This window comes from Quercus robur, chromosome 2 (genome assembly GCF_932294415.1).
Source record: "Quercus robur chromosome 2, dhQueRobu3.1, whole genome shotgun sequence".
Classification (NCBI taxonomy): Eukaryota; Viridiplantae; Streptophyta; class Magnoliopsida; order Fagales; family Fagaceae; genus Quercus; species Quercus robur.
Genome location: NC_065535.1, coordinates 34,957,003 through 34,974,974, shown reverse-complemented (window position 1 = coordinate 34,974,974; position 17,972 = coordinate 34,957,003). Strand labels below are relative to the sequence as shown.

At 33.9% G+C, this 17,972-nt stretch overlaps 1 protein-coding gene across 1 annotated transcript; it reads left to right on the top strand.

Annotated features, from left to right (window-relative positions):
* Positions 1-2,036: 2,036 nt before the first annotated feature.
* LOC126713483 (protein PSK SIMULATOR 1) lies at positions 2,037-16,768 on the top strand. The gene is made up of 13 exons (XM_050413235.1): positions 2,037-2,378; positions 2,681-3,290; positions 9,909-10,234; positions 10,364-10,456; positions 10,559-10,649; positions 10,877-10,970; positions 11,633-11,730; positions 12,025-12,094; positions 12,906-13,009; positions 15,005-15,121; positions 15,341-15,417; positions 15,780-15,824; positions 15,911-16,768. Exons 2-13 carry the CDS (start codon positions 2,949-2,951, stop codon positions 16,425-16,427), a joined length of 1,974 nt encoding a protein of 657 aa, XP_050269192.1. The 5' UTR covers positions 2,037-2,378; positions 2,681-2,948; the 3' UTR covers positions 16,428-16,768.
* Positions 16,769-17,972: the final 1,204 nt, after the last annotated feature.

Genomic DNA, 17,972 nt, shown 5'->3' with positions numbered 1-17,972 from the left:
CTTAACTTTCTCTGGCATCTTGTTTTCTACCAACATGTTGGGGATGAGTTACTAGGACATAGTATCACTATCGCATGGAGTTTATGGAAGAATCGAACAGGTTGAACCTAGCAACCCAGCACACTCATATTTTAGATGGTAATCAAACTGATAGAGGAATATCGGCTCGCAAACCACAAGATCACGGTACCAACTGTCGCCACAAATACCAACTGGGACTCGCCACAAAGCCTCTGGTACAAGGTGAATGTCGATGGCATTGTTTTCCACTCTCTTTTAGGCCGCTGTTGTCGGGGTCATCATTAGGGACAATGCAAGACAAGCAGTTATAACAATGAGCAAGAAATTGTGGGTGCCACTTGGTTTGTTAGAGGCAGAAGCAAAGGCAATAGAGGAAGTTATTAACTTTGCCTTGGACATCAGACTACAGGACGTGTTCTTTGGATGTGACTCGAAGGTACTCCATGGTGCCCTCACTAGAGCCAACATGCCCTTTGCAACTATAGTAAATGTCATCTCCTCATGTCTTTTGCGGCACCAAGATCTCAGATCAGTAAAACTCTCACATGTTTGACGTCAAGGGAATAAACATGCTCACATCTTGGCACAATATGCCAGAAGTTTAGAAACATTTGTAACTTGGATTGAGGATAATCCTACACCTATTAAGTCTGCATTGGCTCAAGATGTAATGAATTTTGCATCATATTAATAAAACTGAAGTATTTCATATCCCCAAAAAAAAAAAAAAAAAAAAAAAAAAACTACAAAGCATGACTTTAGTAGTTAGTAATTTACCCCCTCCCCCCAAAAAAGGATTTTGAAAATTGTGAAAAACCATCAAGAAAATGAGGTTCAAAAACCACATTTAAGAAAAAAGAGAAAATAAAGGGAAAACAAAAAAGAAATGGCTTAGTTAAAAAAATCTCATTATTCCTTACTACCAAGAGTTAAGGATGAGAATAAGAGCATTGTATCTCAATTGACACTTCTTGATAATTCTAATGGAAATGTCTAGCATTCAAAACAAAGGATTATTATTCTCTTATGATTTTGTAAGGGATAAATCCAAAATTGAAGTCCTAAGAAAGATTAAGTTTACATCTTCTCTTACCTTATATTTTTCAAAAAAAGAAAAGAAAAAGAAAAGTAGGCAACACTACTAAGTTTAGCCCTTTAGAAACTTTTTTTCCCTACTATTATTAATTTATTATCTATTGATCTATATTGTAAGTTCCAATTAACTTAATTATTAAAGTGTAAATAGTAATTATAAGGAACCAATGCCATAAGTTTAAATCCTATCATATTATTAAAAAAAAAAACTACTTATCTATGTTAGAATAAATTCATGAGCTCTTAATTTTGAATGCCCCTTTGGTATAGATTTATTTTGATAAATTTTGAAAATAAATTATTTGAAAAAGTTGTAGTAAAAAAAAGGGGTTTTAATTAATTTTTAAAAGAGAAATGTTACGTCTACAATATTTTAATAGTAATTTCACAACAAATTTAAGGTGGCAAGCTGTTATTTGTGGGTAAAAAACTAATTTCAATTTTGGGTTGAGAATCTAAATTAAAACTATCAGCAACTTACCACGTAAAACTTGTAAGTGAAATTGCTGTGAAAATACAATATTTTAATAGTAATTTCACAACAAATTTAAGGTGGCAAGCTGTTATTTGTGGGTAAAAAACTAATTTCAATTCTGGGTCCAGAATCTAAATTAAAACTATCAGCAACTTACCTCATAAAACTTGTAAGTGAAATTGTTGTGAAAATATTGCAAAGATTACTCATTTGTAAAAACCTAGCAAGAAGAAAGAGAAAAGTCTCATGAGTCAAGTGGGGAGAGGGGAGTGTATAGCACGCGGAAGTGGTGAGAGTGGTGATACAACCGAATTGAATGGTAAAAGGGGTGACTAAGAAGTAAGAAGACTTTGCTACTGTTGGCAGGCTTTGTGTGATATTTGGGGTTTTGACCCCAGAAAGCAATTCATCGTGTTCTTTTTTTGAAGTATTCTTTTTCTTTTTTCGTTTTTTTTTTTGTTCAAAAGAAAATTAGGAAGTGTTTTTTAATATATTTTTGGAAGTGTTTTTAGATAGAGGAAATTGGGGTAGTAAAAGCACAGGTGCAAGTGTAGCTGTGCTGCCATAAACAAAGAGCCAAAAAACAAAGACTAATAAAAAGACCTTAATTAATTAGAGACAGAGGAGAGAGAGAGAGAGAGAGACTATTGCAAGGTTGTTTTTGTTCACTGTTTTTGGGTTCATCTTCCTCTTCCCCTGGTTCCTCATCTTTCTTTGTGTCCATCACCATCACCATCATCAGCAGATCCAAGTCAAACTCATCCCCTTCTCTCTCTCTCTTTAACTGGTGAGCCTCTCTTTCTCTCTGTAACTTTTATCTATTTATATGTATGTATGTGTGTATGTGGTATGCTTAGCAGTTATTGATTGATCTAAAGTTTTAATCTTTGTTTAAAAAAATGTGTTTTTGGTTTCTGGGTTTCTTTGTTTTGATCGCCCTTTAATCAATTTTTGCTTCTTTTAAAAAAAAAAGTTCTAATGATTCTGTATTGAGATGGGTATTGTGAAATTTTTTCAAATTTTGATTCCTACTTTCTGTTTGATTGGTAGTATCTGATTTATGGGGTTGGATGTTTTCTTGATTCACAGTTTGGTGATCTATGAGTTAATGGGCTCTGTGGTGATCAGAATTGGTACTGTGGTTGTTTGGGCGGAACAAGGAGTTAATTTTTGTAGTTTCAAACTGTTGTAATTGAATCCCTGGTTGTGGACAATTGAACAAGCTTCTGATTACTTCAATTTTGAGTTGCTGAATACAAGGGTTGGACTTAATTCGTGTAAAAAGTCCAATTCCTTGGCTGTTGTATGGATTCTGTGAATAAAAAGTGAGCTATTATAGTTTGCAGTGATTGGTACAATGGGCGGGATTTGTTCGAGGACGGGAAGATTCACTGTCAATGATGTGACTGTAGATAATGCTCCCGGTCGAAGCTTTCCACTTGCTAATGGTCATGCCAATGATGGGTCTGGAATGGTTTTTCAGTCTTCTGCATTGCCCGTTAAAATAAATAGTCATTCGACCCCGTCCCTCGTTGGTGAAAGGGATAAGCAGTTGAGAGATCCATATTCGTATTCGGAGACAAACGTAGTTTCTTATGGACTGAGTCAGGAAGAAATCACTGATGGGATTCCCCGCATGTCTAGGGTGTTATCGAACAAATCTAGATCAACCAAGTCTAAGCAGGCAGCTGTTGCAAAGGTAGGTTCTACCTTGTTGTTTGCTTGTTTTTGCTCTACTGTTGTTTTGGAACTAAAAATTCATCTTTTGACCGAAAAATGGATGGAATGATGGGGCTACTAGAGGCAGGTTCCTATTTCTTCTAGTTATGCTTGTTTTTGGTAGCATTTGTGGCCATAGACTTGCCAATGGGTTAAAGCTCAGTCGGCACTTCCTTCTCTTATAATAATGGGATGGAGGGTGAGGTCGTGGGTTCAAGACCCATTTGATGGGTGTGTAACTTACTAATTAAAAAAAAAAATTGTGGCCACAGGCTCCTCCTTGGAGGGAATCCATTAATATAAATTGGAGCTTTCAAAATAAGGATGGTAAAATGTAGCAATGATGTCAGTTCATGAATTCCTTAAAGCAATCTATCTATTCTTTTCATGGTTGACTCGGAATAGAATTTTAAAATGCAGTGTTAAATTAGTTGGGACATATGTCTCCATTCATCAGAAGCAGATTTGGAAACCAAAGTCTCGTTGAAAATTAAGGCCTTGTCTAGGGTTTTTGCGTTTTGACTATTTGCCTTTTTTTTGGGGGGGGGGGGGTGGGAGGGTGGGAGATTAAAGTGTTTCCTTTAATGTCATGGTGAAGTCCTTTCTTTAGAAGAATATTTGGAAACTCCAGAGCCCTTCTCAAATATCCTTCTAAAGAAATGCCACTTCACGAGAGCCCTTTCCTAATATCCTTTTCTAATCATGGCCTTATCCTATGTTGTTGCTTATGGTTGAATAAACAATTTAGAAACATGATATAATGTCACAAATGGGACAAAAACTAAGCATGTAAGAAAGTGGCATGAATTTTGAAGTTTTATAGTCTGTCCCGGTATGAGAAAAAGTTATAATCAAGGATTTGATTCAATCATCAGATTATTGATTGTAAGTTCATTCCCATTTTGAGGGGAACAGATATACAGATTCTTTGATTCTAGTTAATCAGGGGAAACTTTAACTAAGAATAGATTCTAGAAGCTAAAAAGGGCATTTTAAGCATTTTCAGTAATTTTGTTCATTGATATTCTGTAGTAATTAAATTTCTAGAAAAATATACAGGAAGAGCTTAAATGCTAATCATTTCTTAATATTTTAATGAATTTGAACTTTAGTATGTAGCAACATGAAGTGTTGACGCAGGATAAAAAAAGCTCTGATACCAATTTTGATTTAGGATCTTTATAAATTCAGTACTAAATTAGGGTTCTTGATGAGATCTTGAAGAATTCTTGAATATGCTTTGAAGTTTAAGGGTACAAAGGTTGGATCCTGAATGAGTAGAGGGTTGTTTGGTGTCAAAACAATGAATATAACAAGAAACAAAGACAGATAAAACTCTAGGCAATTACAACTAAAAAGGAGAAGGCAATCACACACTCAAAACTTAAAATAAGCTACTGGAATTTTAATAAATTCGATCTCTCTTTATTTGAATGTTATTGATGAGGATAAAGCCTTTTTTTTTTTTGGGGCCTATTGCCAAACCCTTTCCTCAAATGACTAGGACTCCTGAATAACCTTTTCCAAGAAAGATAAGGACTCCTAATAACAAAGAAAAGTAACTAAAAACTTAATCAAATAAAGTTCTCAAAATAGAGAAATAAGACATGGGTCTCTAGTACAGCCCATTCCGAAAAATCTGGAAATTACCAAACCACCCCTAATTAGCAAAACTTTAATAAAACTGAACCAACAACTTTCTAACCTAAAGAAACTTAATATTAAGACTCACTAATAACTAATATTTTTTTGATAAGTTTACTCAATAATAACTAATGTAGCCAATGAAAGGTGCAAGAAGGCCCCACATCGAAATTAGACCACAATTCTTGAATCTTTTGATATTTTTGTTTATTCTCATACTCTTCATTGCTTGTATCATATGTATGGCAAGCTTTGAAGTTATAGAAAGGCTTATTCTTTGGCCAATACAGTTCCATATTAGATAGAGTTCAGTACCTTCACGTTCTCCATTGTAAAAGAAATTATAGGAGAGGACTGATAGGCATGTAGCATTTCCCAGTTAAATTGCTTGATTGTTTCTATCAATTACTTACAAGCAACCAATTGAGGCCTGTTTGGTAGAGTAAAATATAGTTTCCATATCAAAGATTGTTTAGGAAAATGGAAGAAATTTTGTTTTTTTGAAACCTAATTGGTCATTGCTTAATGGACATTTTATAGGAATTGGTTTCACTTACCATGCTCTTGGCACAATGATTTTATCTATTTCTTGAAATGGAAAATGGTTGTGGTCTTTAATCAATGTTGCACGCTTGGGTGTACCCGTCAGGGTGCAGCCTAGTAGTTGGAGGATTGGGATGAGCTGTAGGCCCAGACATATAGGGTTCAATCCCCACTAGGAGTTCCCCTGGATTATCTAATACAAGGTTTTGGCATGTGAGGTCGTGTATCTATGGCCCACTCCTCAAGGGTGGGTCCAAAGGGCCCTCTGCCTTGGTGAGGTTCCACATCATCAAAAAATAAAAATGTTGCACACTTGGGGGTAAGGAGATCATGGTGACAATGTAGCCTTTGCTGGGCCTGTGTACTTGGGTGTCTCTCTCTTTTTGTTATCAATAAATCCTTATTACTTATCAAAAAAAAAAAAAAAATGTAGCGTTTGCTGGGGAAAATGGATTTGTAGAGTGGTGGAGACAAATGTTTTTCTTGAAGGAGCCGTATGGTGTTACCTTGTGAAATAATATTATCCTAATTCAGTGCAATGCAGATGTTAATTCATTTAAAAAAAAAAAAAAAGGAGAATCAATTTTCATTTAGTTCACGTGTATGCTCATTGCTTTCTCAATGGAGGAAATAGATATATCTAGAATATTATAAACTTTTAAAGTCAATTTCATAACTTCATTGAAATTGAGGAATTATGTTTCAAGATTGCTCTTTCTGGAAAAAGGGATGGTCATTTCATTTATTTTTCATACTTATTTAGAATTTTAATTTGTAAAAAATGTATAACAATTCAATACAAGTATCAAGAAAAATCTAGTTTAATATTTTGATCAAAATATCTAATGGTTGTTTTGGTACTTTTATATGATCAATTTAATTAAAATCATTGGATATTTTTAAAGAAACACTGGTGTTGGTGAAAGTTTGAGGTTAGAGGTCTCTTGGATCCTAGGCACAAAGTGCAAGTTCAAGGGGAGCTTGTTTGAAGTAAATTTCACATTTATAGAAAAAAATAATAAAGTAAAATTTAAAAACAGTTAAGAAAGGGTAATATGACAATCAAATGATAAGCTAATCATTTAAAATTTATATAAGATTCCTTTAGTAAAAGCATTCACGATTAATGGTGCCCCCAGTAAAAGGAATTGGGGAGGATAAACTGTGCTTGAAACTAGATAACAAAAAAGGATTCATAGTGGGTTGCTATTGGGTTCTACTTTGCATTAGTGATCAATCTTTTTTGAGTTGGATGTCAGTTTTGCATAGTTAGTCCTTAAGGTATGTTCTTGATTTGATAGATATGTATTTGTGTGATTAATTGCATGGTCCCTAGTTGTATGCTCCTTGTATACTTGGGTGACTCTTTGTTTATATCAATAATTTTTAATTACTTATATCAAAAAAAATTATATAAGAATTTTATATAATTCTCATGTTTTACAAAAATATCTCTCCTTAAATCTTAGAGACCATAATGCCTTATAATTTATAACTAATTTTAGTTATCATTAGAGACCTTAATGCCCTATTGCTAATATTAGGTAGTGAATGTAAATCTCTAAGCAGCCAAACATAAGAAGCATAACATAAGTTAATCATGTGTTCAACTCCTAAAAAATTATTATGAAAAAATTATATCACACTTTTTTTTGAGCATGAGTGAAGGAACTGCCAAACAAAAAAATTCTAAAAACGTGCTTTGTTCTTCGTAAAAAAGCTTGCTAAAAAAATGCATTTTTGGAATGCTTTTCCAAAGGCACTGCCACTTCACTTTAGGTGCAAGAAGCAATTAAGGCTTTCTGCTTTAAGCATGTTTGGACCAACACTAAGAAGCACATTAAAAATCTAATTTGATTTTGCTATCTGCAATGTAATGTCTATCTAATTTGTATTTTAGTCCTTTGATAATAGCTCAATATTTATAATTTAGTTACAGATGGATTTGAATTTTTTTTTTTATTGCAATAAATTCAAATTTCTCCTAAACTTTGCTTCCTTTATTTGATGGAGTGTGTGTGTGTGTAAATGGGGAGAGTGGGGGGAAATAGTAATTTTACAGGCTTTTAATTTTTCATAATTTCAGAGGGCTCCAGCTCTCCATGTGGCTTGGCCATTGGATTTGTATGTTTGCTTAGGGGCAGGATCATCTTATTAAGTTTTTGGCCTGTATGGTTGATTATCGATAGAGATAGAAGCATGACCAAGGTTATGCCGATGAGCCTTAGTATGATATGACTTTTAAGGTCCAAAAGAGCTCAAGTTTTAGTGGTAGTTCGACATGGTTGAAGAACATTCAAATGAGAGAATAATAAAGAAGCAAAAGGAGATTAGAATAAAGAGAAAGGCACCAAAATATCAAGCATTTAAGCTTTAAGTTTTAAATATAATTTCCATTGCTTTAATCCATTAAGATTTTTTATATATAAGTAAATAAGTATTTTATTGAACAAGATTACTTCATGTACATGAAAATAAACACAAAGAAATCTAAAAAATTACGCAGGTTATGTATAGAAAGATAATGATTCTAAAAATTAAGGAATGGAGTTACTATTAGTAAGCCTCTCACCTGAGACCAATCAAACAACCATTTAAGAGTTATAAAATAAAGGATTTAATCTGCTAAGAATTAGAGTGCAATTAAGAATAACAATGATGGATGCAGAGATGAAGTTCTTTCTTGAATAGAGCATGAAATATGGTTGCATTATGCTTGATGTGGAAGGCTTGGAGGGAGAGGAAATGACTTTTGAGGGGCAAGAGCTTTCTATAGAGAGGATGAAATCACACTCAATTGGTCGATAATAGACTGTCTAGTTTGTCAGATTTCTTAGATTCATTATATTTTAATTCTCAAGGGAATATTGGGTATATCACTAGTATACTCAGTGTTTTCTCTGTCCCTTGTGTATTCTTTTTCATTACTGCAAATGACTTTAAAAAAAAGAAAAAGAAATAGGGTGCAATTTAGTTTATATATATATATATATATATATTTTTTTTGTAGGTAATAAAACTTTATAATTTCTTCCACCCTGCCAACCTTCTTTCAAGCTTCTCCAAGATAGGGTTCCAAATAGTGGTAGACTTACAAGGGAGTCCAAGAGGCATGCCAACATAAGGCATTGGTAGACTTCCCCACCTTGCAGCCCAAAATATCCGCTGATGCATTAATATTATCAACTAGTTGAGCCAAGGATTATATTTTTAGGATTGGTTTATCTTAAATTAAGCATGACCTTAGCACCTAGCTTAGCATGTTCATGATTGGTTTGTTAATTTTTGAATAAACTCAAGTTCAATTGAATTTGCCTAATGCATAGCTAAATGTTAGGGTTATTATTTTTATTTTTATAAGTAGCTAAATGTTGGGGTTATGACATTAAGGCTTCATTTGTTAGAGAAATAAAAAAAAGTGGGAGGATTGAAAAATAAGCCGAAAGAAGATTCATGTTACATCATGGATGTTTGGTTGGAAAGATAAAATGAATGGAAGTTTTCAGTTGTTTGGTAGAGAAGAAGGATGTGAGGAAAGAAAAGTGGTTTAGAATCCCAACGGTAGCACGATTGGGTGGGGACATGCCTCATAAATTGAAGGTCACTAGTTTGAAACTCTCCATCTTCGTCCCCTTGTGGCCAAAACTTGTTAAAAAAAGAAAAGTGGGTTACAATATAATAACCTACTACAAACTTTATACATGTATGCATGTATGAATTTCAACAATTCATTTTAACAATAATGATGCGAGACACAAGTAGGTAGACAATAGAGATAAAAGGGACAAGGAAGATAAACAAAACAAACCCTAGACTTCACCTAGAATCTGCCTGAAAGCCTTAGGCATCACTACCAGAGGGTGTTTGGCATCACCACCAAACAAAGAGAAAATATTCTCAAATTATAGATTTCTTATTCAAATTGTACTCTTTCACAATTACGAGAGCACTAGTTAAATATGGTTTTTGGGTTACGTCAATATGGACATATCTAATCAGGCTACAATTAAATCCCATAAAACCCTCAACATTAAAGACCAAATTCAAAAAGAAAAATAATTTCAAATTCAAAAAATAAAATCTGAAATAATTTTGATTTGGTTCTCCTTGCATCATGAAGCCTAGGTTTTTTCTTGTTATTTTTCTTCTTTGCTGTAATATTTTATACTCTTTTCTTTCCTATTTTTCAAACATGTTCTGCATTATAGTTGCCTGTTTACATCTTATGAGTAAGTCGACAAGATAGGTTTCTATTATTTTCCATGGTTGCTGAAATGTTAGATGAATGTTTCTGCAATTTATTCTATAATTTGGCTCTTCATTTGATAGGAAAAACCATTCTCATAAAAAAAATATTGTGATAATATAGTAGATATTATTGCTGTAGGCATAAAATGTTCTTGTTTTATAGGTTTCAGAGGTGAGCTCACTTTTGGGGAGAGCTGGTACTGCTGGGCTTGGGAAGGCAGTTGAAGTTTTGGACACGCTTGGTAGTAGCATGACCAATTTGAACCTCAATAGTGGTTTTACCTCAGGGGTTACAACAAAAGGGAATAAAATTTCAATTTTGGCCTTTGAAGTTGCAAACACGATTGTTAAGGGTGCCAATCTAATGCAATCCCTTTCAAAGGAGAACATTAAACATTTAAAGGAGGTGGTACTTCCATCAGAAGGGGTGCAAAATTTAATTTCAAGAGATATGATTGAACTCCTGAGAATTGCTGCGGCTGACAAGAGGTGTGTAAGCAGAGACAGTGATAATTTTTTCAGATGTTTTTGTCATTAACTTTGATTTTCTGCTCAATCATTTTTATAATTATTAGATGAATAGAAAAAAGTAATCATATTGTTGTGCAATTCTGGCAGAGAAGAATTGAAAGTTTTCTCTGGAGAAGTGGTGCGTTTTGGAAATCGTTGCAAAGATCCTCAATGGCACAATTTGGATCGCTATTTTGATAAGTAATAGTAGTTGAACTTGTCTCTATTACCTTATACGTGCTTTTTAAACATTTCAAATGACGTCATCATGTTTTGCTATGTGCTATCTTTATGATATTTTAGGTTGGGTTCAGAACTTAGCCCCCAGCGGCAATTGAAGGAAGAAGCAGAAAATGTGATGCAGCAATTAATGAATTTGGTTCAGTATACAGCTGTGAGTATTTTCAAATCACCGGCACATTCTATTGATCAAAGATAAAATTATGGATTGGATGAAAGTACAATACTAATACCAATACCAATTCACGGGGTGAAAAAAAAAAAAAAACAAAGTGTGATGCTGAGGACTAAAAAATTATTGATTATGCACGCTTAATGCTGCCTTAATGTTATACCTTGGAAATTTACTGAAGAGGAAACAAACCTCTTTCTTGGTTGCAGGAATTATATCATGAGTTGCATGCCTTGGACAGATTTGAACAGGATTACCGGCGTAAACATCAAGAAGAGGATAACTCAAATGCTGCTCAAAGAGGTTACACAACTTGAATTTCTTGTTTATTCAAGTTTTGTAATTTAGATATGTTTTTTCTTTTTTACATAGTAAAAAATATATAATGCTTATTAAAAAGCATAAAACAGTAGAAATTTTCTCAAGTTGACTGTAGGAACCTGAATGTTTGAATGTCAAGTTCTGTTGATTCTTTAATATGGGTCATGGCTGTTCTCAGGTTTGGCTATATCCAGCGTAAGAATTTTTCACCATTACTGGTTTGTGATAGTTGTATATCTAAACATGGGATGCGTGTGGAAGTGTAATTTTTGAACCCCAAAAAAAATTTAATAATTTTTCATTGATATTGAAAAAGCTGTACATAATGTGCAAGTTGCATTCTTTAATTCTTAATTTGTAATACGTTTGTATCTTTGTAGTGCCAGCCTGCCAGGCCTAGGCATGATGTATTTCTGTGGCTAGTCCAATGGCAACATTTTACCTTATATCTCAGAATTTGGTCTGGCTTGGGTTTAGACTATGGCTCTTCGTTGGCTAAAATATACAAAGTCCCCTAGTTCTAAATTCATGATGTGCTGTATTAAATCCTGATAAATTAAGGGGGATACCTTTTGTTTTAAATCTTGTTTCTTTGTTAATATACTAAATATCATTTTCATAACTTATTTATTTTTGACAAGTAGGAGACAGCCTTGCAATTTTAAGAGCAGAGTTAAAGAGTCAAAGGAAGCATGTAAAAAGTTTGAAGAAAAAATCGCTCTGGGCCAAGATTTTGGAAGAGGTAGCAATTCAGTACTGCTTTATGTAGCTCTTTCTAGGTGCATATGGAGAGAATGTTTGGCAACTTTGTGTTTCTAGATATTAATGATTCAACTTCGCTGGTTTATTTGTTTTATGATGCTATCGCCATTATGCATTCAGAAGCTGTATACACAGTAGCAGTGACTGTTCTTTTTCCATTCTTCTTTAGTGATAGCCTCATAATGATACCGTTTGTCACTTACTTTTGAAGTTGTTTCTAATTAACTATTTGTTATTGTTCCTTTCTAAAAGACCAATCTGTTATCATTTGCAGGTGATGGAGAAACTCGTAGACATTGTTCACTTCTTGCATTTGGAGATTCATGAAGCCTTTGGTAGTGCTGGTATGGATTCCAAACATTGATGAATTTCTAATTATAGCCATCAAAAGGCATTTCTTGCTCTTCTTGCCTCCTCCTGGGAACGGTTGATGAAAAGTCTTGGCATTTTTTGTTCCTGTTTTAATTTGCAAACCTCCAAAAACTGTATTTGCATTCAACTGGGATCAATGAACACAAAATCAGGTTTATTTTAATGAATAGGAAGGAAGTATATTCATTGGGAAAGAACAGATACTTCTTTGGGTGGTTGCAGTAATGCAGTTTGTGTTTCACAAAAAGTAAGCAAACAAAGTATCACCAAAAATAGTGTGTAGAAAAAGTCACTCAAAATATTGAATCTTTGCTGGATTGTCGTTGTCCTTATTATAACCTTTTAAAGAACAAAAATTGATGGCCCGTTTGGTATATTTGTTTAAACACATGTTTTCAGTTTTTAAACAACATTACACGTATTTCCATACTTTTTCATCCACACGTATTTTCAAAAAATACAAACAACATTACTAGAACAACATTACCAAATGGGCCCTGATATTTCTGAGCCTTGCGAGATAGTCCAAAATTCTTGCTACATTGGATTGCAAATCTATCTGATAGAATGATAATGCCCTTTATTTATTTATTTTTTGTTCCTTTTGAAGAGGTTATTAACTAACATTCCATCTATAAAGATGCTATATTTTAAATTATTTATTTCTTGACATGGCCTGTCTCACTTTAAACAGCACTTGAAATTGAAGTTTATGTTCAAGATACTAATTGGGTTTTATTAATTCAATGAACTTGTTCTTTTTTTCCCACTTTGACCTTGCAGATGATGACAAGCAAGTGAAAGGTTCTCAGAACAACCATAAAAAATTGGGGTCTGCTGGTCTTGCGTTGCATTATGCAAATATTATTACCCAAATTGATACCATTGTGAGTTTATTATTCATCCAGTCTTGACATTTCTTTTACTTTACTATAGTGGTTTTTTTATGTTCACTGTAATTATGAGCACCTAGGTTGTTCCTCCAGAACATATTTTAATGTTACTGTGCAAAAGGGTGGTGTGGAGTAGAGGGAAAAAAATGCATATCCACTACTAGCTTGTAAGATGATGTTTTGTTGACACACCTAAAATGTATAGACTAAAATGATCTTGTATTGTAAATCTATTCAGAGGAAGCATCTATATAGGAGGGCTTCAGGGTATGTTAAACTCTGTTCTTGTCAACATATAGGAGTGCTCATCCTCCTGTGTCACCTCTCAACATCTCTTTTGTTCTTTACCAATTTTTTTTCTTTTCCTATTCTAGTTTTTCTTTTCTTTAGGTCTCTCTATCTTTAGATTTTGATAATCCGAGTCTGGAGCATGAACCTAAATACCTAGTTATTTCAACCCCCCCCCACACACACACATATAAAGCCTTTTGGTACAAGGTACAAATATTTAAATTTTTTATAAGCCAAGCCATTTACTGATGCTATTGCGGTCATTAGGAAAAACAACCCTGTTGTTTGGGGGTATACTTGTTTCCCAAAGCATCCTCCACCTAAACTATGCATTTTGTTAACATTTTTCCTAAAATTACACATAATTAATAGCTGGTTAGTCTCTTTTGCTTGACATTTCAATGGTCTTTAAATAAATGGCTAAGGGGTAGAAAGGTATATGCAATTGGTATTGGATTATCTGCTCTTTTGTTGAAACTACGATTAATCTGTTCACTGTTACTGTCAGCATACATGATATGGATATACAGCATATGTACTAAATAATTTGTGTATGGTTTTGATAAATAATAAGTTTTACCCAAGTACACAAAAATATACTGTAGGTGTGTTAGATTAAATGATTAAATTCATCATTTTCATAACAACTTAAGCTTTTGGGACAATTAGTAATTTATAATAGTATCAGAGCAGGAGGTCTTGATTTCAAACCTTGTCTCCACCTTACCTTTCATTTAAAAAATTCCCACATGTTGGGCCTCACTTAATCAGGGCAGTTTAGGCTCGCATGTGAATGTGGAGTGTTAGATTAAATTATTAAATTCACCATTGACATCTTGAGCTTTTGGAAAAAAATAGTAATTTATCAAGGTGCACCCTAATTAAACTCTAAAGTTGCAATGGTCAATGAAATCTAATAAGTTTGAAAAAGAAAATAATCCTGACTCTATAATCCATTAATACAAGGTTCTGAAAAGTGCAATTCTTTAGTTATTTTGAAACATGCTTTTATGATTTAAGACCTTTTCACAAGCTTGCTTTCTGGGCATGAGATGAATGTAACACCTGGACATGTGACTGAAACATCACAAACAAGCTCATGTAACAATGAAGCAGTTGGAGACGTTTGATCATATTGTCTATATATATTTCTTGTAGTGCTTAGTTTTATATATTTGTATGTTACTAACATGTAATCATTTCCAATGATTACGGCTTTCTTTGGGGAAGTTTTACTTCAGCTATGATGGTTAAATTTTTGGTTGTGAATTCCATGGAACTAGTATTAACTAATAGGTTCTCCTGGTTAGTTAAAGTATGTATCACTCATGAGAAGCATGTAAGGACGGAAAAGTAGCCCTTGTTTGGAGGGAATTTTTATACTAGACATATGTTGCAGAGGTGCTATACAATTGAGATTTGATTGGGCCAATAAAAAAAAAAAAGATCATATTATATTATTATTTCATTTATTTTTGGTTTGTTTTAATGTGTCTAAAGGTAACTGTACTAGATTACTCTAGGGTAATTGTCCTTGTTATAATCAGAAAAGTTATTTTAATAGCACAAGAATCTCTCTTTTTCAATCTGGAGGTTGTGTTTGTTGGCTAATCAAGTGAGAGCTGGTGCCTTATATTAAGTTTTGTTAGTTTTACTTTCAATTTGGGTTTTTCTTTTTTAACATCTGACTATAATTAGGTCTCTCGGTCAAGTTCTGTACCTCCAAATACGAGGGATGCTTTATATCAAGGGCTACCACCTACCATAAAGTCCGCCTTGCGCTCAAAATTACAGTCATTTCAGGTCAAGGAAGAGGTATGTATATATATCTTTATTGCAAATGATAATTATCTAATTGGATTACTTCTTTTCTTTTTTGTTATATTCTTAATTTGGCTCCCAGTGAAAAAATCTTTTCAAACTAAGCTCCTGATTCTGGCCCAAAAAAGGGAAAAGAAAAATTGGACTCCTGGTTTATTAGTTTTACTTTTATATGTACTTATTCATAACCTTTGTCAAATGGTGTCGTTGCAGCTTACCATCCCCCAAATTAAAGCTGAAATGGAGAAAACTCTACAGTGGCTTGTTCCAATTGCCGCTAACACAACAAAGTAAACCTAACAGCCCTTAATAGATCAACTCTTTTGGGCTATGAGTGCATCTGTTACCCCATTTTATGATTTGCTCAATTCAGTTTCTTGCAGTGGGGAATGCATGTCACTAATGCATGAAGGGCACTATAGCAGTTATCCTGTTTCTTCTTAAGTAGAATTACTGAGATACCCTTCCAAATTGTGATGTGTCCACTGTGGGTGGGAATTGTGTGAATTAAAAATGGGTGACAAGAGGCTATTTTTTGCCCATTTTGTCATTTTTTGATAATTTCTTCATTCACGGATTTTTTTCCTAATGTTCTTCATTCAATGTAACCACTAATCCATGGAGGTTTATTTTTGCATGTTGATCCATTTAGAGCTCATCACGGCTTTGGGTGGGTTGGAGAATGGGCAAATACAGGGTGAGTTCTTAGCATGAGTGCTTTGTCTTCATTTATCTTTTGTCCCCTTCATGATTTGCTTAACCTTCCAGATTAAATGTTTTTAGGTCTGAGTTGGGCCGAAAACCTGCTGGTCAGACTGATTTACTCAGGATCGAAACACTCCACCATGCAGATAAGGAGAAAACCGAAGCTTACATTCTTGAACTGGTAGTGTGGCTTCATCATCTGGTCAGTCAAGCTAGGGCTGGCAATGGTGGAATCAGGTCTCCAGTCAAATCTCCAATCTGCTCCCCAAACCAGACGTCAATGCAGTTATCTACACACAAACCCAACTCTCCATCCCCCACATTGACAGTTGAAGACCAAGAGATGCTTCGGGATGTTAGCAAGCGGAAATTGACACCTGGAATAAGCAAGAGTCAGGAATTTGACACTGCAAAGAGCAGGTTAAGAAAGCACCACAGGCTGAGTAAAAGTAGCAGCCATTCTCCAACAAGCGAAACTAAAAAGGACCCATTTCCCATTAGGAGGCCATTTTCTGTTCCTGTCTTTGACTTTGACATTGACCGGATCAAAGCTTTGGATGTCATTGACCGAGTGGATACAATTCGAAGTTTATAATTTTATGGCATTTCAAAGCTTCACAAAAAAAAAAAAGGCCTTGTGTTTATGTAATTGGTAAGTCTGCTTCATTTTTCAATGTAGGGTGCGCAAGTAGTTTGTGGCAAGGAGAGATCTCTGGCAATTGTGGCAAGGGGGATCTCATGCGAGTTACATAGTAGTTGACGAGTGATAAGTCATCACTTTTTTGAATGTGAAAATTTAGGGTGATAAATGAGTTGTTCAGGGGCAATTTAATTGTTGTAGAGATGGAAGTGGAAGGTACATCTGGCCATAGTTTTTGTTAGTTCTATATGTACAGAATAGCATTTGATAATAATTGAAATTTCATGGTTCTGTTTCTTCTTTCCTTGTCTATGCAAAAATAACAATTCTATATATTCTGTGCGGCAGTAATAATTGTTGATGATGGGAATTGCACATGTAAACTAATTATTTGACATTTTAATGGCATCATATTAGAATCAAAATTCAAAAGCCGCTTGACAGAATCTATTGGCTATGAAGTTGTCAAGGGCTTCTTGGCTCAGTCTTAGAAGATTTTTGGCCTTGTATGACTGTGTATGGATCAATAAAATTATTGCGGAGGCGATGGACAAACAAAAACAGTATTTGGTTCAATTAAATTCACACATATAATTGAATTTAATATATAAATATATATATATATATATATATTTTGAAAAAAGTTAATGGATGTCCTAAGAGCATTGGTATTAGAAAATATTTTTAGAAACTTTTATGGAAAAAAGGAAAAGAAATTGATGGCTTTTTATATTTTAATTCAATGGTGTCAAAACTTTCCTAATAAAGTGCAGTAATTTTATTTATTTATTTATTTATATTTCAAAACTTAAGGGTGTCCAAAGGCCTACTCCACCTGATCGGAGCTAACTCGATCTGCGTCCAATTTGATGACTGCGGCGGTCAATAATCGGTGTTGCCTTCAAAACTTGGCAACGAAAGGTCGAGTGGTGAGTTCACCCATCAGAATCTGACCTACCTAATCTGAACAACGATAAAGAATAAATCTAGCAGATATCCATCACCAAATCTGATGAGATCTATGCCAGATCTAATGAGATCTCCACATGATCTGGTGAGATCTCACTAGATCTTCACCATTTTCCACTCCTCCCTACCGTTATCTAATTGGATCTTTGTCGTTTTTCGCCTCTCTAGTGTCGACCAATCCATTGCGCCTCTCTAATCGATGGTGGGTTGAGTTTTCCTCCATCCAATAAGATCAAATTGGGTGTAGGTTGAGCACAAACATGACTTAATTTGACCACAATAATATATCGCAAAATTTTTTGTTTTTGTTTTAATAATAATAGTTGGGTTGTATATGTCATAATTACACTAGCTAGCTCAATATAAGTACTATAATTTATAAAAGTATTACTCTAATTACTGTAAGTACATTAAAGTATTACTCTAATTAAAACTCAATTATAAAAAAGGTTAAGAAATGTAAAAGAGGTTTTATTATTTATTTTAAATTAATTTATAATCTATTTTAGTTTGTGTTATACGTAAATAAAA